Raw genomic sequence first — 22,657 nt, forward strand, 5'->3', positions numbered from 1 at the left:
TCAACCATGTAATGTATGAATTTTACAAGGTTATTTTGTCATTAATAATCAGAGTCTGATAGCTCCTCCCCCTTCGTGACATAATTAAAGCTGCGACAGTTGAGTGCATACTAGCGTTCAACTTTCCACACTTCGTTTTTTCGGTTATTTAAGTGCATCATCTGGGTATTTAAAGTGCACTTTTTCATTTTGGAATTTTCAGTGTGAACGCATTACTTGCACTATTTATACTGCAAAACATCATAGAATAGTGCATAAGTACGCGATTTGGGATGCACCAAAAATAATCTTATGCAATTCATACACTATGCGGTTGAGTACATAGTGAATAAGTACATAGTGTATAGTTTGTCATTGGGGACGGAGTCACTGCTTGACTCAATTTTATTCTGTTTACCTAGTGTAAACTGTCAGTTCCCTTCCCCCAACCGACGCTCATGACAGGCTTCCGTTTTTAACGGTCTGGCGGAGTTTCGCGACTCCCCCTTCGCTCCAGCGAGCTCCGTCTATTGTTCATGAGCGGCGCTGTGGCGGTTGCAGTACCGACGCTTGCCTGCTGGGGGGCGCCGCGGAGCCGCGCGGCCTCGGGTCTTTTTGTCTGAACTGGATCCCTCTGCTGCTTCACAGTGTGCGCGATTAAACCGGAGCCGCGTCCGTCCCGCACTGTCAAAAAACCCACTCCAAACCCCAACACAGGCGCAGCCGGTACCGTTGTTTTCCCGTGCAGCCATGAGCGGTGCCGTGGTGCCGTTGGACTGAGCTCGCTCGGGTTCGCGGGCTGCTCGAGCTGCCGTTGGAGCGGGTTTCTCCACTCTCATCCTCCGTCGTTTCTTTAACTTTTCAAACACGCAGCCGCGCCGGAGCGGAGCGGACCGGAGCATGGGATCCCCGGACTCTTAGGAACCGAATCTGAGCCGGGGGTTTGACCGAATTTCAGCGAAACGATGGCGAACTCGACGGGGAAAAACCTCCCCGAGCAGCGGAGGAAAGGACAGGCTTTCCTGGACGAGCTGCGGCAATTTCACCACAGCAGAGGGTGAGCGGGAATTTCGCTCTTATTATAACTTGGGTGACCCGCGCTGGGCGCGTGAGGGGTCCGGACGGTGTTCATATGGGCTGTTTTCTCCACAGATCTCCGTTTAAAAAGGTTCCCGTGGTGGGTGGGAAGGAGCTGGACCTGGGCGCTCTGTATATGAGAGTGGTGTCTTTAGGGGGCTTCGCGAAGGTAAGTTCCTCACACACACTAAACTTAACATTTCTCATCTCACACACACTCTTCCAACTCAACTCCTTGGCTCGGTTCGGTGGGTCTGTCTGCGGTTCTACCGTGCATCGGCCTGTGTAAGTGTATGTATGTATGTGAGAGAGTGAGTGAGTGAGCGAGTATGTATATATATGTGTGTGTGTGAGTGAGTGAGTGAGTGTGTGTGTATTGGCCCCACACACACTTTCACACATACTCACTTCAAAATTACCGGGCGGCTTTTACATCGATTACCCGTACCGAGGCTGAGGCACCGAACCCCGTCCGGACCCGCCGTGTACATCAGCGGCTTTATCCCTCCCGTGTGGCGGAGGATTGAGCGACTGTAGGCCGCACTCAGGCCTGTGTATTCCGCGTTGTAAATACAGCCACAAACCGCGCCAGATCCGCGGTCCAGACGCGGGGATTCGGAGGGGTTCTTCTCGGAGTACCTTGTTTCCCTGCTACTAGTTTGATTTATTCATTTCACATGGGAAAGTGTAAGTTAGCCGGAGTGCTAATGGGAGTTAGCATACATACACATACACACACAGACAGACAGACACTTTCTCTCACACACACGGTCCTGCATCTGAACCGAACCCCTCTCACCTGTCTCATCACCCTACAGGTGTCCGACAAGAACCAGTGGGCCGAACTGAGCGAGGATTTCAATTTCCCCAGGAGTTGCTCGAATGCTGCTTTTGTTTTGAAACAGTACTACCTTCGGTGAGTCTTTCTTATTCAGTTTCTCTCTCTGATCAGCTCCAGCACATGTGCTCAATGTTTACAGGCGCTTCTCTGCTCTGATGCACTCAAACATGCGGCTCGGTTCTGACTCGAAAGCGTGTGTTTTAGAGGATCGTATGTGTGTGTTGTTGATTGCATAAAGCAGACTTTTGACAGTGTTTTTAATGTCAGCTCATGTTATGTTGCTAATGCATCATTATGTGGCAAATACAATTTAAATCAGGGAATTTTAAAGTGATAAATGATTCTTCTGGACTTGTGTTTGAGTCACTTTTAAGGATGCATCTGAAGTATTTTGCTTTAATGGCAGGTTCTGTATATTTCAATAATGGACAAAACTCAGTAATAGAATGTAGTTTAGATGGTTTTTATACTGTTTAGTTTCAGCTTTCTTTTCCACTATATAAAATGCTCTAAAGCAACATTTATTGTATTTTAATGTGAATGAATTTTAAAATCTAAATCAAGGTTTTACAGTGTTTAGATGGCTATTTTGGACTTAGGTCACTTTTAAGGATGCATCTGTCATTTGCATTCGTCTATAGGAGTCTTTTGTTTTGAAGGCAGTTTTTTTGTGATTTGATATTTAGTATTTTTATATAAGCTTCACAACATGCATCTGCTGATTCTTGTATATTCAAATATGAGATGAAAACTGTAAACGAGGCCTTAGTTTGTCACCACTTATTGAGTTCTACACATGGTTCTCTATAAAATGTTTCAATGTTTTAATATGGAAGGATTTTTAAGTCTAAATCAGGAAGTTACAGGTACTTGTATTTGGGTCAGTTTTAAGGATGCATTTTTGTCTCTTGCATTGGTCTATAGGAGTCTTTTGTTTTGTAGGCAGAGTTTTGTCTTTTATCTGGTTTGATAAGTATTTCTTATAGAAATTTTATAACATGCATGAGCTGCGTTCTGTATATTTAAATAAGAGACAGTAAATTTTACAATGGTGGATGATTGTTTTGGATCTGCGCTGGTGTGTTCAGACTTCAACTGTCACTTTATTTTGCAATACAGAACGTGTTTTGTGCTTTCTAGGTTGTTATCTGTGTGTTTATGAATGTGGTTAACGGTGTTTTATAAAATGCGCACGGTTGATTCGTGTGTAAACCACTAAAAAAATTTCACCAACTGTAACACATGCAAAATCTTCCTGTTTTGTAGTATCAGCAGTGAGCAGCGTACGGCCGTAGCTCTGCTGTCTGTTCTACAGTGAGTGCGGCTGCTGGTTTTCCACGTGCGTTTCTCTCTAGTTTAGTAGGTTATGGGGGGGTGAGACAGACAGACTTGGCAGCAGGGAGCGTTTAGGCTGTGTGGGCCGTGAGAAGGAGACGCACACCTGCCATGCAACGGACTAATCGTAATTACCATTCTGCAAAGTGTCTTTTACCGTCCTCACAGTCATTGCAAGAGAGGTTGTTTGTCGGCGACGAGAGCTCAGGACGACGAGGGATGCAAAATCCTGTTCTCCTGTGTGTCTTCCTCATGAGAGCGGCGTACGAAGGACAGAATTAGTGCTCCACGGAGAGATCGCGTGAGCTTTAACTGGTTTTATTTGCAGCATATGCATATTTTTATTGGCATGCTCCCTTTGGGTTTTATTTTCGTAATCAAAGGTCTTAGTGCTGCTCAATTCTGATGTAACGCCAGTTGTTTTTGAAATCCTGGAGAGGTTTGTGTCATGTTGAGGTGTATCCGTCTCTCAGGGAGTTTGAACCGATTGGTGGAAGCGAAGCCAAAGAGTTTAGACAGACATGATGAAGAATGTTTTTTCTGCAGCATCAAACGAGAGAGAATCTCTGGATGTTTTTTGCAGTATTACATATTATGCCTGTTTGTTCGACTATATAACACTCAAAACTAGTAACATGATTTGAGTTGCAGGTGTTTTGATTGGATCAGGATGGAGGAATGTTTTACAGATTATAGATGTACTTTACAAAGATTATTTTTCAGAAGCGTTCAAGGTTTACCTCGGGAGCGTCCCATGCACATCAAACGAGGGAAAAGTCCTGCAGGCCTTTCCACAGCCGAAGGGATTCAGAAGATCTTGCTTTAGCAGGATCCTCATTTCTGTCGGATCTCACTTAGTCCGATTCACTCGCACCACGCAGACCGAGAAACGCTCGCTGGCTCCAAAACATCTCGGTTAACACTAGTGTGAGTCTTCGGACAAAAACGAAGGATTTCATTTGCACTTGTTTGATGGATTGCAGATGAACAGGTGTCTCCATTAGGACACCATTGTGTAGTCTAACTCTTTATCACTCACGCCGAAAAGAGGAATTCGTTCGTGTGTTTGCACCATCGCAGCTGAAGAAGAGCTGGCGAGGGATTTGAACTTGGGTCTTTGGGTTTGTGGTGTGATGAGCTTACCGCTGAACCGCTCGGCACCGATCGGAGCATGTGAAATGAGTCATTTAAATGTGGCATCTGCAGTCAGGCACTCCGTCTGCCAACTAAAGAGGGGAGAGCAGCTAAACAACACATGTCAATGTCTTAATTGGCAAATGGTCAGTTTTTAGGGACAGGGCAGCTTTATTTTTTTATGCACAGCGTATCGGAGCATGCGTTCTAGTTTTCTGAGGCTGATTCTTATTCACTCTGATTCATTTTAGCAAATCAGTTGATTGTGTTCATTTGGCTCGTAATATAAATATTCCCAGTAACATTTTGCGTGCCTTTTTTTTTTTTTTTTTTTTTAAGAAATGTTTGGTAATGCTTTATTTTAGTGTCCTTGTTACATCTAATAACAGTAAAGTATGGATTAATTGTGTAATTACACTGTACCAAAGAACACCTTAAAATAACAGATGTTTTAGTAAAACTTATGTTTATTGCTATAAGCATCAAATGTCTCTCCCAAACAAAGTTATACCTAGTTAATTGATTTGTAAATGCTTTGTGAATGTTTATTTGGAGGTTGAACATCACTAACTCTTTAAATTGCATGCAAATTAACCTTAAATGCAAATTGTCTGAGTGCACAGAATATAATTTCATTCTTCTCTTCATGTATGAGTAAAGCCGTCCAGCTCAGATCTGTTTTTGGTCAGTCTGCTCTCACCTTATTGAGTGTTAATTTTGCATGTAAATATGTAGAACCTCATGGTCATGTTATGGTAAAGTATTCATATTAGAAATCCTATTAACTTATTCTAGGTTATCCCCAACCTGCACCGCTTTAGTTAGGTTTTTACTGTAATATTGAGAAGCTGCATTGCGTATACTCAGTTTTGAAGATGTTTGTTGCATAACTGTTGTCTCGGGTCCTATTTGATTTTCTCCTAGTCGGTCCATATATTCAGCCACTCCTGCAGGTTAAACTTGACCTTTTTCTTCTGTGTCTCCAGTAGAGGGCAGTAATTCTCTGTCTGGACCTCAGTCAGAAATGGGGCTGTTCACGTGAGCACTGACTGGATGCCATAGTTCCTCATGTCAGCTTCATTTCTGTATTTATATGCCCGGTTTGCGGTGTCTTTTACCTTTTAGGTTTATGAAAGAAAAGATAGAAATGGTTGTTGGAGATCTGCCTTCAACATCTGTTTGTATTTGAGTCCTGCTGAAGATCTTAATTAGCTGGTTCAGGTGTATCTGATTAGTGTTGGAGCTAAACTTTGCAGAAAGGTAGATCTCCAGAAACACGACTAAGTGCCCCTGACTTAAATTGTACATGATAAACCTGATGCTTTCCCAAGGTCCTCATTTAGTGTCTCGAGAAACATCAGCCTGTAATCAGGCTAAAAGCAGATTTGCAGGTTGTGAATATAACGTTGATATACAATTTAAAGGGATAGTTCACCCAAAAATGCCTTAAAACCTTAATGTCATTCCAAACTTGTTTGAGTTATGGTTATGTTGGAAACCAATCAGTTTCATTTCCTATTGACTTCCATTACATGGGCAAAAAAAATACAGCGAAAGTTAAAGGGAACTGAAACCATTTTGTTACCAACATTTGTCAAAATATTTTCTTTTTGTGTTCCATGGAGAAGAAAAAGTCATAGAGGTTTGGAAGCATATGAGGGTGAGAAAATAACATAGTTTAAATTTTTGGTAAATGATCCCTTTAATTGCGGCAAACAAGTTTTACATATCAACTTAAAATACACAAATATTTAATAAATGAAACTGACATTTGAAAAGGGAGAGCATTTCTCAGGTGGATTTGGTTATACCAGCTATCACTAATTAAAATCCTACAATTACACAGTCCGGTGAGCGAATGTCTGTCCACGCTGTGTGTGTCCAGTACAGTGTGTTGTTTTCTAGTGTTTATGGTGTGCAGATAGCTATTTATAGTGTTTGTATTGTAGCCCGTGGGAGGTGTGTGTGTGTGTAAGTGAAAGCTCATTCAGTTGAGGGAACCACTCATGAGTCATACTCGCACACGGAGCAGGACTGTGAATATTACTATTAGACTCACAATATGGTTGATCCCTGATTCTCTGGAATAAACAGCTTGTGCTTTCTGACCGTCTTTCAGTATGTGAGGTTACAGAGCTGTGTGAGATGGTAAAGTGTGCAGTTACCTTGTTTTAAGTGTTTTTAATGGGGATTTAATCAAGTGTGTTTATGTTAGGTTGCAACTTTTGCATGTATATATTCTCTTTGCATTTGACAGACTGATTAATCTGTGTCAATGTCTGTGACTAACATAATTTCTTCTTAGTGTCACTTCTGAAATCTTGTCAAATCTAAATTAATGTATAAAAAAACATCTTAAAGGAATAGTTCACCCTAAAATTAAAACTGGCATAAAATGTCCTCACTCTCAGGCCATCCAAGACATAGTTGAGGTTGTTTCTTCATCAGATTAAAGAAATGTAGCATTGCATCACTTGCTCTGCAGTGAATGGGTGCCGTCAGAATGAGAGTCCAAACAGCTGATAAAAACATCACATTAATCCACACCATTCACAGTCCATTCATTTAATGACTTGTGAAACAAAAGCTGCATGTTTGTAAGAACCAAATCCATCATTAAGGCTAAGTTAAACCGTCTCTTCTGGCTAAAATACTGTTCCTTGAAGCAGATTTGTGTACGTCTCATTTAAATTGTTTACTATGTATGGTTATCATATTGGCAGTCTTCCCTTCTACTCTCTAAATATGTTTTATTGGCATCAACCGTTTAAAAAATTGTAGCAACTAAAATGCTAATGGATTTTCTCAGTCCCTGAGGCACGCAGGTTTGTTTGTTTAATTTGCTCATGGAAATGAATGACATTCACACATTAACCCACCAAACAGTCTTAATGCAGAAACCGATGTCTGCCCGTTTAAAACATGCTATGAAATGTATATGATGATATTATAACCACTTGATCTTTTAAACAGGTGCTCACCGGTCGGTGAATAAATGTGTCTGGATGTTTAAATCTTCGTGTCTCTTAAATTTCCCCTGGGATCATGAGTGATTATCCATCTGTCTGTCATTCTGTGTGCTGATGTCTTTTTCTGGTCTCTCTGTAGCTATCTAGAGAAGTATGAAAAGGTGCATCACTTTGGAGAGGAAGATGAAGAGGAGCAGCCTGGGAATCCTAAACATTTGCTTCCAATTGGTGCAATACCCACGTCATACAACTACCAGCAACACACTGTATCAGGTACAGATGAGCACATCTGCTTCTCTGAGACACACACACACACACACACACACACACACACACACACACACACACACACAGCTAGCTCAAAGGGTTAGTGTGCGTTGGAGCTGCACCTGTGAAAACTCTTAATGCCATGAAGGAAATAGTACTCCTTTCAGAGAGACAGATGATATTTCCCTTTACATAAGGGTTGGGGTAGGTTTTAGTCTGACTGTATGAGGACATGAACACGTGAACTTCATCTCCAGAGCTGCTCTGAGAGTCACTTCACCAGCATTTGACAATTTGATTAAACTATGAGCAGATACACACAAACTCAAAGGTCTTCGTGACAACCTGCCAAAATAAGTTTGGTTTAATTTGGAAAAAAAAATTGACACGGATTATTGTTGTATAGTAGATTGTACTTCTCAAAGTAATAATAATTCAAAAAGAGTATTAATTAAAATCAATAAAGCATTATTTCCTGAAGGGATATCACACAATAACACACTTTTTCGTCCATGTTTTAATTTTAACAATAAACCTCTGATGTGCAGCACTTTATTTGCTAAAAAGAAAAAAAGGAATTGTTTTTTTCTTTCTTTTTTTTTGAAAATAATATTAAATTAGTTAAATTGTGTACAGTTCATCTGAAGAGTTGTAATTAAGACTGTTTTAAATGTTTTTGTTCTTGAGTTTGCCATGAATATAGTCTTTGCTGATATGGTAAAAAAAAAAAAAAAAGGTAAATAATGAAAGTTTTATGCATTTAATTTTGAGGTTTTTTTTCATAATATATTTGTATTAAATCTTAAAGCACAGAATCCAGAAAAAATTAAACTGACGACAAAATTTCTGAAAAAATAAAACCCTTCATAGGGCATTGTTGTTAAAATTTTACATTTTATGAATTCAATTATTGAGACATCTTTTTTGATCATTATATAAAGGTTGCACTATTTTAGAGTATGTGTATTTACAATGTACTTATCTAATAAAATACTGAGTAATATAATATAGCTACACTCGGTCAAGAATATGTTAAAGTGCCCCTATTATGCCATTTTTAAGGTTGTTAATATTGTTTTAAGTCTCCTAAAACAGCTTTACATGCATCCAACGTCAAAAAACACTTTAGTTTTCTCAAAAAAATCAATTTAATTTGACCTCATTTCTAAATGATTCGTAAACGACTCGTGCAAAGCAGTTCAAAGAATCAGTCTCTCTAAACTCCTCCTTCCCGTGAGCCCTCACTGCTCTGATTGGTCAGATGGTGCTGTCCTTTGTGATTGGTCTACCGTGTACAACGTATGTCGGAAACGAAACGCAAATGTGTTACTTTGTGATGTACCACCGTAACGGAATAGGATTCGAATTCCTGACAACTCGTTATGGCGATTGCGAGCCGACTTTTTTTTTTTTTTTTTTTGATAGACAATAATTATTTATCGTGCACCGTCAGCTTCACAATTTTGCAGATAGTTTATGTTCACATACAGCTACATGACACACTGCATGAAAGGTAATATTCGAAAAGGCATAATGGGGCACTTTAAGGAGTAAGTTTAGGGTTGGTACCTATTTATTACCCAGTTGCAGTACTTCAGTAAGTATGTGTGAGATACACATAAGATATGCAAGTATGTACATGCAGAACAGGATTGTAAAATAAAATGCAATCAATATTTCATAGGGCCAAACCCCTAACTTCCATATGCTGATATAGATCTTTTTGGGAGAAGTGAAGTTTACATATGTGGTGTGAACAACTAGATGTATTCATACTTGGCTGAGTCTAGTTTTGTATAAGTCTCAAGCCACCTCTAAGACACATGGCCAATTACGGCTCACAGTTTCTTCAGGAAATCTCTAGAAATATAAAACAATTTATCTTTTGCTTATCCTTTGTTTGACAGACTATCTCCGCCAGAGCTATGGGCTGTCGACGGATTTCGTCCCTCCATCCGATTACAACAAACTGGTGCTGTCTCTCCTGTCTGGGCTCCCGAATGAAGTGGACTTTGCCATTAATGTGTGCACGCTCCTGTCCAACGAGAGCAAGCACGCCATGCAGCTAGAAAAAGAGCCCAAACTCGTCACGCTGCTGCTGGCACACGCGGGAGTCTTCGACGACTGTACGTTTAATACTGCGGTTACTAGAGTATCTGCACTTCGGGACTGCATGAGCATGCTAACGTTACATATGTTTGTCTTTCAGCATTAGGCAGCTTTTCTGCTCTGTTTGGGACAGACTGGCAGGAGAAAACGTCACGAGACTTTGTGAGGGTAAGAAAAAAGATGTCAACTTGCATTTCTTGCATGGTATCTTTTCTTGTGCTCTTAACTCTTATTTTTATTTTAGTTTTGGAAAGATGTCATTGAAGACAATGAAGTCAAAGATCTCATCTCAGACAAGAGCTGCACACCCCAAAGTATGTGGTTATTTACATTCCGACTACTCTCCTTTGATGTGGTGAAGGCGCTGAATGAAGTGTAGTTTCGCTTTGATTAGTCGATATGTTATAACCGAGCATTACTTCACACTAAGCATGCATTGTGTCATTTTTTTCAGTTGGATTAGAGACGAGGGGCGTCTGCACTCCTCTCTTCCACCCGGCACGTGCCGTAGGCATCGGAGACGTCGAGGGCCAGCGGGTGTTGCAGGTGGCAATGATTCTGAGGAACTTGTCCTTCGAGGAGGCCAACATCAAACTCCTGGCAGCTAATCGCACATGTCTGCGCTTCCTCTTACTCTGTGCGCACTGCACCTTCGTTCATCTGCGGCAGCTGGGTCTCGACACGCTCGGCAACGTCGCCGGAGAGGTTAGAGTCCACAATCTACATCTGTCTAGAGTGCTGCAATTATGACACATTTTTGTCAGCCAACATGTAAGTTTACATCAAGTTCCCTTTACAAAAAACCCAACAGGATTTTTCCATTGGCTTTTGGATTACTGCAGAAAATAAGCTCTGTGAACGACAAATGTTCATGATTCTTAGACATTTTGTGGTTTAAGATCTCTTAGGAAACTGTATTACTCCACAAACACCTTCAAATCCAATTTTACACCATCAAATCTGAATCCATTTTAGAGTCTCTCTTAAGCAAACATAGGTTTTTGCATAGCTTTTACGTTATTTCAACTTGTTACTTGCCATGAAAATAGCCAAAGAAGCTGACATGACGTTAAAACACCGACTAACCAACTTATGTGTTTTGTTCATCATGATAATCTTAACAAATGAAACGCACCTTAAGGCCTAAATACAAATCAGCAGAAGCTACACCATCATCACATGACTTCAGTATCAATACCATTAAACTCTTTCTTCTTAATTTTCAAAGTTTGATTTAGAATAGTTTGCCAGAGCGCAGTTATAAAGTGGAAAAGTGGAATAGCAAGTAGATGAATTTGCCTGTTTCGCATGATGACGTTTAATTTCTCAGACAACATCTGTAGTCTCATTTAGATGCTTGTTAGATATTTTAAGAAAAGTAAAAGCTTAAAAAAAAAAATCACAAAGAGGTATTACTGATATGTTTTATGTCATTGAATGAAATGTCAAAATCTTGAGCTTTGGTTCACCACAAACCTTAATTTAAGCATTTAACCAAAAACTCATTCAGATAACCCATTTACTTTAAAACGATGGAACCAGAAGTGCTAAAATTCTTGTTTCTAAGTTATAAATGTTATCCCTGCACTCTATAGGCTTCATGTCTGGATCTGTTGGCCACTTGTATCATTTGTTAAATGTCTCTTTGTCCTTTTTCAGCTTCAGTTGGATCCAGTTGATTTCCGAACAACGCATCTGATGTTTCACACCATCACGAAGTGTTTGTTGTCACGGGATCGTTTTCTCAAAATGAGGGGTAAGCATCTTTTTGGGTGAACCATTCATGCAGTTAAACCTCGTTCTTTCCTTTTGAGAGTTGCTAATTATTTCCATTGTATCCTGCAGCCATGGAAATTCTCGGGAACCTGAGTAAAGTGGAGGATAACGGCGTTCTGATCTGCGAGTATGTGGATCAGGAGTCGTACCGAGAAGTCATCGCCCTCCTGACGCTACCGGACATCATGCTGGTCATCTCTGCGCTGGAGGTCCTGTACCAGCTGGCCGAGCTTGGGGAGATCACATGCTCTAAAATCTCCTCCGTGGAGAGAAGCATAGGTACATGTTTATGTTTAGGTCAACGATTTCCACCCTCCAAAACCATACATTTATTTTGATGTTTCAGTCCAAAAATTCGGTTGCTGAATTTTGTGGCACCGCTAACCTTCAGGAGCAGTGAACTGACATGGTTTGCATGTGTGTATGTCAGATCTTCTAGTGCGGTTGGTGTCAGTGGACCTGCACACGTTCGGACCGGATGCCCTGACGGCAGTAAAACTCATCGAGCATCAGGCCTCAAGTAGTCAGGTCTCAGAGGTTCGGCCGCAGCTTGTCGAGCACGTTCCTCCACCTACACAAGGCACTCCTGGCGCTGGTAAGTGGCCTATGTATCCGCTGTCGGATTTTGTGTGTACAAAATAACATATTCAGATATCACAAGAAGTACTTTCTCTCTTTTAATAACCGTTGAGAGTGAGTGATTTACACACAATGCAGGATAGGACTGATGCAAAATGCAGTAACGCTTTATTTTACGGTGTCCTTGTTATACATTACATGTACTTACTATAGTATGCATAATTACACGCAACCAACCCCTCATCCTGACCTTATAGGGCATGTTTACACCTGGTCATTTCATGCGTTTTCGCTGATCGGATACCTATCCAATTTGTTAAAATGTTTCTTTCCATTTATACTTGGCCACATAATTATGTAGTCGCAAAACGGATATAAATCCGATCTTCAATTCCCGCGCTATATTTACATTTAAATGAGTTCACGTCAACGAAATCAAAAGATAAGCGGTGCATTTTATTCATTATCTGCTCATTTCAAGATCAAAGACCGCAATAGGAGAGCTCGCGGCATCAGCACTGGAAAGATAAATTTGTCTTACTACTTTTAATGAAGATGATTGTGTGTTGACCGTCTGCGTCTTACTTTCAGTTTCATTCAGGGCAGTTTGCGCATCGGCTTGCTGAAGGGATGCTCAGCTAATCGTCCGCAGCAATGCGTGTTGCATTAGCGCAGTCACATCCCATATAGCCTATAACGCGGCCCAGACCACCTCCTGAAGTGGTTTGAGCGATCGGATTTATATCCGTCTCAAATGCGTTTCGGAGGGCATTTACATCTGGTCTTTTCACGATCGGATAGCTATCCGATCAGTCAAAACGCTTGAAGTGACCAGGTGTAAACAGCCCCATAGTAAGTACATTAATCAGTACTTAAATGCACTGTAAAATGAAGTGTTAAACAAAATGCACATTTACATCATCAAGAGCTCATTGTCTATCAAACATATTTTATTGAATTGTATTATTTCTACTCCTTTTTTTTATAAAATGTTTTATTCTGTTGATACTCTTGAAAAAGGTTTTTTATTTAAAAGAAAAAAAAACTTACTGACCCCCAATCTTACAGGTTTTACTTTTACCACCGATTTTTTTTCTCGCATTATGATAAAACGCAAAAATAGATTTCCTCATCAGTGTTTATGGTATTGAGTAATATTAATCACAAAATAGAAGATCATTTTTCTTAAACTGGCTACAACTGCTTTAAGTCTCAAGGTAGGGTTTAAAAAAATCGCACAAAAAAATGTGTGTTGAAATGGAAAAGTAATAAGAAAGGAGTTTATGTAATTTGTATTTACAGTGTGTTTGGGTTTGTTTCTTTGTAGTGAACAGGGCGCCTGTGCAGTCTACGCCTCCGCCTGGGATTGTGGAAGTAGATGGAGAGAAATTCACAACTCAGTGGTAAGATTTACATCTTTCCTCCTTGCATTTCTCAAATCTGTTATGTTTTCTAGTGTTTTATGAATGCTTTCTGCTCTTGTTAGGCTAAATGCTCATTTTGAGGTTCATCCAGACGGTTCGGTCTCTCGCTCTGAGATGTACTCTGAATATCTGGCGGCCTGCAGCAAGATGGCGCGGGGTGGAGTGTTAACATCCAATAACTTCTACAAATGCTTGAGGTGAGATCAGTGGAACTGTTGGGCAGATGCTGTGAAGTTGTATCTGTGCCGTCCCAAATGGTAAATGTTGAATGCTGAAACTCACCACTCAAACACAAAATCAACGCTGTGCTTGTGTGTTTCTCAGGACGCTGTTTCCTAATCACACGGTGAAGCGTGTGGAGGACACACGGCTGAGTGGACAGGCTCAGATCCATGTGGTTGGTGTGCGGAAGAGGTCGATTCCTCTCCCCGTCCAGCTTTATTATCAGCAGCAGCAGCAGGCCAGTCCTGCACCAGTTCCTAAACACGAAGCTCCCTCAGAAACCCCTCAGCCCCAGACAGGTAGAGATACTGTTTTATTATTGGCCCAAGAACTCCCATTCTAACAATTCAGAAAGATGTTTTGCACTACATTTGATCTTGGGTTTAAGCTTTTTAAACCCTGGTTAAAAACCCATTTTAACTAGTTTAAATTCTTTGTACTTATTATAAACAGAATCTAGCACTGCTTTTAACACCCTGGTTTATGAAAGGCCATTTTCACAAGCTATAAATTGTGGTGCGAAAACTATACAGTGTGAAAATGAAGTTGTAATGTGCGAGTTGTTTAGAAACAGACAACCTATCATGAACTGCTTCAGTGCTAACCTCATGAAATATGCATTCACTTTGTACAGAAAGAAATTTAAGGCTATAAAACTGTTTCAGAAGACTTCAGACAACAATTTAAGTTTATTACCCTCGTAAATATATAAATAAGAATGTTAACCTAGGGCTCTATTAATCCCCCCCCAAATTCTATTTTAGTTTTTCCCAAATTCTGTTTTCGTTTAAAATTTTCTGAATTCCATTTGAACTCAATTTAAATTTTAATAATCAAAAATGATGCCTGATCAGTTGAATTCATAAAATGTTAACAATATAACAATATTAAATATTTTATTTTTTCAGAAAAACAACAGAATTTCCGTATTCTTTGTTTTATGATTAAAAACAGATTTACTATGAAACTGTGGTAATCAAATGGATGCATAAAACTTTACAATTTAATTCATCTTTTAAAATGTAATCAAATTACATTTGAACTGTTCCTATCTTTACAGGTTTACAATTTGATGCATGGATGAATTGTGGGATGTGATGGTCCTTTAAATTTTTTTGTATAAAATAATAGAATAGAAAAGAATAGAATAGAATAGATCTTTGTCATAGTAAAAGGAACAACAAAAAAATGTTTAGCAGCTCTTCAATAGCAGAATACCAATAAACATATATAAATAATAGGGCAATTGTAAAAGGAGAAACACAAAACAACATAGCCATAGAAGCTGACGTGGCATTACAAAAGGAAAGAAAAAAGAGACATTAGTCCATATTGTGCCATAATTAGATTTTGCCAAATTCTGTTATATAGCCAATTCCATTTTTATGAATCTGCAATTCCTCCCACATTTTCTGCAAAGTGAAAATCATAAGACCCTAGTTAACCCCATCGTGCAGTGCTGAACTTGAACACCAAATTTAATTTACCCAGGTGTAATAATAAAACAAAAGCCCTTGCAGTGTTCAATGCGATAAGCCAGTCACATTTATAGCTGATTTGTTCTTTCTTGTTTGTCCATGCAGCGCTGCCTCCTGGTGTGGGAGGGCAGCTTGTCCGGGGACCAGCACCAAGCCTTACTGCCGGCCAGGCAGCACCACAGGTGGCCTTCACCATGCATGGAACGTCGCACGCCAACGCTCCCAGTGCTCCTGCGCCAGCCCCGACTGTTCCTCGACTCCCCATGAACCCACCAGGACAAGCTGCACTTCCTCCTCCATGCCCTCCCGCCACCGCCCCAGTTCTCATACGACCCAATGACATTCTCAAAACGGCCATGATCCAGAGCTCCATCCCCACGGCCACCGCTGCACCTGCTGTTCCTAACCACAGCGGCTCACCTACCCAGCAGCCCTTGCTCCGTCACGCTCCCATTACACTGATCCATCAGGGGCCGCCGCCCCAGGGACACGTTTTTACAGGTCGAGTACAAGGTGTTTGTCCTTCGGTGGCCCAACAGCGCCTGCAAGCCCCTCAGGGACAGCAAGGTGCCCCTTCCCAAGAGGCTGTGGTGCTCGCGCCGCCTCAGTATGTCAGTGCACCTTGCACTTCGCTGATGGCAGGAGGGCAGGTCGTGACTGTCTCAGGCGTGACTAGCAACCGCGGCGTGTTTCAAAATATCGCCCCCAAACCTGCACCACAAGCGCAGTCGCCACAGCCTCAACCTCAGCAACCGCAACAGCAAAGCTTAGTCATCGTCAGTCAGAATCAACAACCCAACACCGCATTTGCCCCAGCCATCCATCAAATCGTACTGACCAATCCCAGTTCTCAAACCATCCAAACGCAGCCCACACAGTCTCCCGCTTCCCCCAATGCACCGATCCCTAACCCCGCCCCTGTGCAGCAAGCCACGCCCAACACAGTCAGCCACATGCTGTCCGTCAAGCGGCAGTTTCAGCAGACTCCGCCCCCTCCTCCACCCCCAGCCCAACCTACCTCCACAGAATCTAGTCTGATCAAACAGTTACTGCTTCCGAAACGTGGTCCTTCCACCCCAGGCGGAAAACTCATACTCCCCGCTCCGCAAGTTCCCGCTCCTGCGAGCACGAGGGCGCCAAGCCCGCAAGTCGTATACCAGGTGACCAACAGTGGTCCGATGCCGTCTCAACCTCAGTTGAACGTGCAAATTATGCAGAGTCCCTTGCAGGCAACCGGTGCCGTTCCCATCTCCATCCTCCCAGGGCAGATCATCTCCACCTCCACCCCTGGCACCCTTCTGCAGGCTACGCCCAGCAACCAAGTTACCTTCACAGTAGTGCCAAATTCTGGCTTCCCCGGCCAGGGAGCGCAAACCCCGCCCACAATCGGCCTGCAGTTGACTCCGCCTCTGCCAATTGCAGGAGCCACGCCCATTCCGCCTTTCCGAGGTGACAAAATCATCTGCCAAAAGGAGGAGGAGGCCAAGGACGCCACGGGGCTGCACATCCATGAACGCAAGATCGAGGTCATGGAGAACAACTCCGTCACCGACAGTTCGGCCAAAGCCAGCAATGGTGAATCCGCAGAGGTGGATGGACCTGCGGCAAAGCTGCTCAACGGGAGGAAGTTTGACTCGAGTCTACCTCCATACCACTCAGGGAACAGCCAAGCAGAGGCACTAAACGGCCCTGCGGCGCAAGGCGGTGACAGCGGCGGCCCTGGGAAGCAGACGCCCTCTGACCCTAAAAAGCTAATGGTAAATGGGGTGTGCGACTTTGACCGGTCGGACGCCACCCATCCGAGCAAAAACATTCCAAATCACAAGGCTTCCAAACACATGGGGAACGGCGAGGTGTTGTCACCTCAGAAAGCGCATGGAGCTTTGGGCCTCACGGACTCTCTTGCTGCTCCTCAGCAGGACACTGCCAAAGCAGAGCAGGCCGAACGCCTGGCCAACGGGCCAAGCCACGGCGCTGAGATCTCCAACGGCCCTAACTCAGAGACATTGGGCCTGAGGCAACAGCACCCACCTCATAACCACTCCCCACCTCCGCCCGTCTCTGAGCCGCCGCCGTTGCCTCCCGCTAACGGCACCTCGGAGAGCCGGCCGCTGAAGAGACCGCTGGAGGACGGGGACAGAGGTACCTCCGGAATCCCCACCAAAATGGGCGTACGGATAGTGACCATCAGCGACCCCAACAATGCTGGTAACATCTCCACCATGGTGGCCGTTCCGGCGGGCGCAGACCCAAGCACAGTAGCAAAAGTAGCAATAGAGAATGCAGCGCAGCAGAGACCATGTGTGCCCTCGCCGCTTCCTGAAACCAATGCTCAGGTAATGTGTTTTTGACTCATGGTTACAGAATTGTGCCTTTACAACCTAATGCTTGTTTTTTATAACAACACTGTAGACAAAACCATTGTTTTTTTATGCACTGGTCAATGAGATTTTAGGCTACTTTGCTTCCATAACTTGTCTTCTTTCAGACTAGTGGAAAGAAAGTATCCAAAATACACATTTAAGTGTTTATTTTATTACACTGTATCTATTTACATCTGTTGATTACAGTTACAATACATATCCTTAAAGGCTGTGAGTTTTTTCAGCACTTACACCAAACTTTACAGTTTTATTACTGAATATATTCTAATGGTATAACTGCATTTATGGAGTTGTTGCTCTGCATCGTATTTGTGAACAGTCAACTATACGAAATGTAAGATGATGTACAGGTCTGGGGACGGGGACCGTGCATTAACTGCGTTAAAATATTTTAATCGCGTTATTTTTTTCATATCTAATTAAGTTGGATATGTAAAAATTAACTAGTAAAAATTACTCTATTATGAGCTGTTAATAATGACAAAGGCCACACCTGCAATCGAGAAATCAAAATGAGAGAAATAATGATAAAATAATCAAAGAAAACAAATATAATTCTGGACCCAAATGAAGTGCCCAGTTTGAATAGGAAGCAATATTTATACAATTTATTTTGAGTTTAAGTGCAAGAAAAAAATTAGATGCATTTATGAAATTCAGCGTGCATGGCACTATATTTTTATTTCTTGCGCTTACTGTAAAAAGAAAAAGGAAAATTGCAAATTCACAACATGCTTGTCATTTTATAAGATTAATTTTAAGCCTTCTACATGACTCACTGATTATTCATGTGTGCAGCAGCCTGTGTCAGTGCAGACTCCGCCTCCAGTGGATCCGGCTGCACAGGGAACCAATCAGAGTTCTCCAGCACCCGCCCTCTCTCCAGATCAAGCACGTAAACCTGGACAGAACTTCAGATGTCTGTGGCAGGCATGCAAACGGTGAGGACGCATGTGATGTGCTTTGCTTTATAGATGCCTGTCTTGAGAAGGATGGTTCATGCTAACTTTAACATGTTGTTTCAGGTGGTTTGACACGCCATCACAGGTGTTTTACCATGCAGCTACCCATCATGGCGGTAAAGACGCGTACCCAGGGCAGTGCCAATGGGAGGGCTGTGAACCTTTTCCTCGCCAGAGACTATCCTTCATCACGCACCTGCAGGCAAGATCCCATCTTTCTCTCTTTCTATTGATGCAGTTATAATGACATCTATCCCTGCTGTCTGTATATATATATATATATATGTGTGTGTGTGTGTGTGTGTTTGACTAATCAGAGTGTGTGTTTTGCAGGATAAGCACTGCTCGAGGGAAGCGCTCTTAGCCGCTCTCAAACTGGAGGAGCAAACGCAAGGCAGCAACCCCAACACTTCCAAGTGTGTATGACTTCTTTAGCTCATGCTGGTTTAAGGTAGTAGATGATTGTGATGGAGATTGTGACGGTGTTGATGTGCAGGTCTCCTCCAGCGGCGGTCAGCAGTCCTCCACCTCCCAGACCACAGAAAGCGCTCGTCAACCACCCCAGTGCAGCTCTGATGGCTTTACGTAGGGGCTCGCGAAACCTGGTGTTCAGGGACTTCACGGTTGGTATTATTACATCATGCCAAATCAATGACATATGTGCTGGTTTTAGAAGTGTAAAGCTTGAAACATTGTTTTTTTTCCTTCTCAGGACGATAAAGAGGGACCAATGACCAAACACATTAGACTAACTGCTGCCTTAACGTTAAAGAGCATCGCCAAGTACTCTGATTGTGGGCGGAAGTAAGTAAAGTGTGGTTGTTTGTAATTTGTGGCGTAAAATCAATAATTTATGCCAAAAGGGAATATATAATCACATTTCTTTTTAGTACTGTCAAGAACATTTTGGGGTCATATTTCAAGAAATAAAAATAAGAAACTGTTTTTATTCTTCTAATATTAATAGTAATGTAATAGCCTATATTTACTGTAAAGTATTTACATATCATTAAATATTTAGATAATTTCATCATTTTCTTTATTTTTGTAGTACAGTACAAAAATTCTACATTGCAGTAATTTAATTAATTTTTTAATTTCTGTAAAGAAATGGATCCATTTATGTAAGATTGACGCGAGCAATTTTTACCTGTCAAATTTAACAATGCAAATAATATCTTTATGTAATTATTTACATTTTTATGTTTCTTTAAAACATTGTCATGAATATTGTTGGGTCATATTTCAGCTTAAAATAAAAAGAAAGGTATAAGAAATCAGTTTTATTATTACAATATCAAAATAGAAATATTTATAGAAATATTTAGATAATTTGATTTATTATATTTATAAGAATTTTACTGGAGTACAGACTACAGTACAAAAGTTTCTTCCCTGCAGTAATGAAAATCATAGTATAATTTCTATATTTTTACAAATTACTATTTTTTTTTTTTTTTTAATAAAATTGATATTTCTGTAAGAATAATGTAGGAAATGTTTAATTTTGTTAAATTTAACAATGCAAAAAGACTCAATTATAGTAATTTATTATTACTGTTATTGTTATTATTAATTAGTAGTAGTAATTATTAATACTGTTATTGTTCTTAATGCAAGTAAAAATTTTTTATTTTGGGGTGAAATGTGACTTTGGCAAAGAAAAAAAATCAACCAAGTAGACTTCATAAACGTAATCAGTGTCTGATTGTTGTTTTTTTTTTTGTTCAGATTGGTAAGGCGGCATGAAAATCATCTCTCTGTGCTGGCGCTGAGCACTATGGAGGTCTCCACCACGCTCGCGAAATGCCTTTACGAACTCACGCGCTCTCTGCAGGCCTGAGCTCAGCTCAACCCAAAAAAAAACCTTCGGAAGGAGACGAGAAGCCCATTTCCCCATTCTGCTGCCACACAGGTCGCCAGCGTCGTTGGGTCGTCTCCCTAAACCCTCCTCCCACACCCTTCTCTCTCTCTCTCTCTCTCTCTCTCTCTCTCTCTCTCTCCATTCCACCCAGTCCCTCTCCACCACCTCCCTTACAAACTGCCACGGGTCTTCCACCAGCCACTCAGAAACCAGCGCCCATTTCACTCTTCTAACCGCCTCTTCACGCCTGGCCCGACGAGCACATTTTTATAGTCCCAGAGGAGTGTGGGGGGATTCTGTGGGCGGGGCAAGTGGACAACGGTGCGGGGCGGCGGAGGTGTGGCTAGATTTTGTTTTTTCTTTATAACTTGATAGCTTGGTTTTCTTACTTGAGCCGATTATATTTTCACTTATTTATTATTGAAATAAATACCAATATGAGTAAATGAGAAAAAAAAAAGTGTAAATATTTGTGAATAGATATAAAGTTAAATCACCCTCCTTCATGCCGCTGCTGCCCACTGGTATCAGAAGCGTTACGTTAGTAGGTTCAGACTCACTTTTTTTATTTCAACCCCTGGTTACTCGTTTGAGATGTGATTCTATACTCAGCAGTGGATGAATGTACTTAAACCCTGTAAATATTCTGCGAAGGTACTGATGCTGTAAAATTTTGGGAGGGCTGGCGGAGGGCTACAGGTTTTTCTTTGTGGAACTGTGATTTTGTTTTTTGTTTTTTTTTTTTGTTTTTTTTTCCTCCCCTTTTTTGTACTATTATAACTTGTAGAACTCATTTTGCTGGCTGAAAGAGTATGAAATAATATATCATATGTCATTTTGTAGAAGAGACAAAACATATTGAAGGTATTCCCCTCAACCTGTATTCACTGTAAGCGTCAGAGTACGAGCCCGACCGCCCGTACGTGATTCTTTTTGTATTTGTAAATTGGTTTAAATACATGGAGTTTTATACAGGTTTTCTCCTGTGTTCTTTGCTTTCCGTGCAGGTATGATATTTTCCTCCCAGACCTTTTTTCTATCTTAATATAGTGTGGGATTTTATTGTACTATTTTGCGTTTTCTTTGTTTTTTTTTTTTGTTTTTTTCCTCCCTTTTTGTACTATTATAACTTGTAGAACTCATTTTGCTGGCTGAAAGAGTATGAAATAATATATCATATGTCATTTTGTAGAAGAGACAAAACATATTGAAGGTATTCCCCTCAACCTGTATTCACTGTAAGCGTCAGAGTACGAGCCCGACCGCCCGTACGTGATTCTTTTTGTATTTGTAAATTGGTTTAAATACATGGAGTTTTATACAGGTTTTCTCCTGTGTTCTTTGCTTTCCGTGCAGGTATGATATTTTCCTCCCAGACCTTTTTTCTATCTTAATATAGTGTGGGATTTTATTGTACTATTTTGCGTTTTCTTTGTTTTTTTTTTTTTTTTTTTTTGTTTTTCATCCATTCTTATGACCACGCCACATTCCGGCTCCCGGACCCCAGGCTGTCCTCTCTGCTGTGTGTTGTGTAACATTTATTACTGCCTGTTGTGTTAGCATCCCAGCGGGGTCACGACCCCTTCCCCCCCACCCCCTCACCATTTCTGCAGTGTCTGTAGGGTGTGCGATGATACATATATCTAACAGTCTGATATAGATTGGCTTCATTTACTTTGGTGACTGTTTATAGTTTTTAAATAAAAGACTGAACATTTTTGACATACTGTTGACATGCCTTTATTTCCTTGGGTACCCCCCCCCCCAGTCATCTGGATTGAAATGTTTCAGGTGTGTTTGATTAGGGTTTTTTAATGATAGAAAGTTGGTGACTTTTATTATGCATATAGAGAAATTGGGGTGCAGACTAGAGCTACACATATATGTAAAATATTTAGATAATTTGATCATTAATGTTTTTTTGTAGTGCAGTACAAAAAAAATCTACATTGCAGTAATTATAAAACCATTTCTACTTTTTTTTTGTTGTTGTTGTTGTTTCCATTTCTTTACAGAAATGGATCCATTTATGTAAGATTGACGCGAGCAATTTTTACCTGTCAAATTTAACAATGCAAATAATATCTTTATGTAATTATTTATTTACATTTTTACGTTTCTTTCAAACATTGTTGGGTCTTATTTCATCTTAAAATAAAAAGAAAGGTATTAAAAAAATCCGTTTTATTATTCCAATATCAAATTACAAATATTTATATAAATATTTAGATAATTTGATCTCTATATTTCTAAGAAT

At 41.0% G+C, this 22,657-nt stretch overlaps 1 protein-coding gene across 2 annotated transcripts; it reads left to right on the forward strand.

The window, feature by feature from the left end:
* The first annotated feature begins 895 nt into the window (after positions 1-895).
* On the forward strand, positions 896-20,860 carry arid2 (AT-rich interactive domain 2). Of its 2 annotated transcripts, none has more exons than XM_058772583.1 (21): positions 896-1,036; positions 1,132-1,225; positions 1,875-1,972; positions 7,475-7,608; positions 9,510-9,728; positions 9,812-9,879; positions 9,956-10,025; positions 10,166-10,416; positions 11,371-11,467; positions 11,557-11,766; positions 11,918-12,082; positions 13,394-13,469; positions 13,553-13,687; positions 13,815-14,011; positions 15,296-17,526; positions 18,373-18,515; positions 18,600-18,738; positions 18,870-18,952; positions 19,033-19,159; positions 19,249-19,340; positions 20,268-20,860. In XM_058772583.1, the coding sequence occupies exons 1-21, from the start codon at positions 945-947 to the stop codon at positions 20,377-20,379; spliced, it is 4,833 nt and encodes a 1,610-aa protein (XP_058628566.1). In that variant the 5' UTR covers positions 896-944; the 3' UTR covers positions 20,380-20,860. The 2 variants fall into 2 exon arrangements, with proteins under 2 accessions (XP_058628566.1, XP_058628567.1); XM_058772584.1 differs by having other exon boundaries at positions 18,376-18,515.
* The last annotated feature ends 1,797 nt before the right edge of the window (positions 20,861-22,657 follow it).

The sequence above is a fragment of the Onychostoma macrolepis genome, chromosome 04, assembly GCF_012432095.1.
Source record: "Onychostoma macrolepis isolate SWU-2019 chromosome 04, ASM1243209v1, whole genome shotgun sequence".
Lineage (NCBI taxonomy): Eukaryota > Metazoa > Chordata > Actinopteri > Cypriniformes > Cyprinidae > Onychostoma > Onychostoma macrolepis.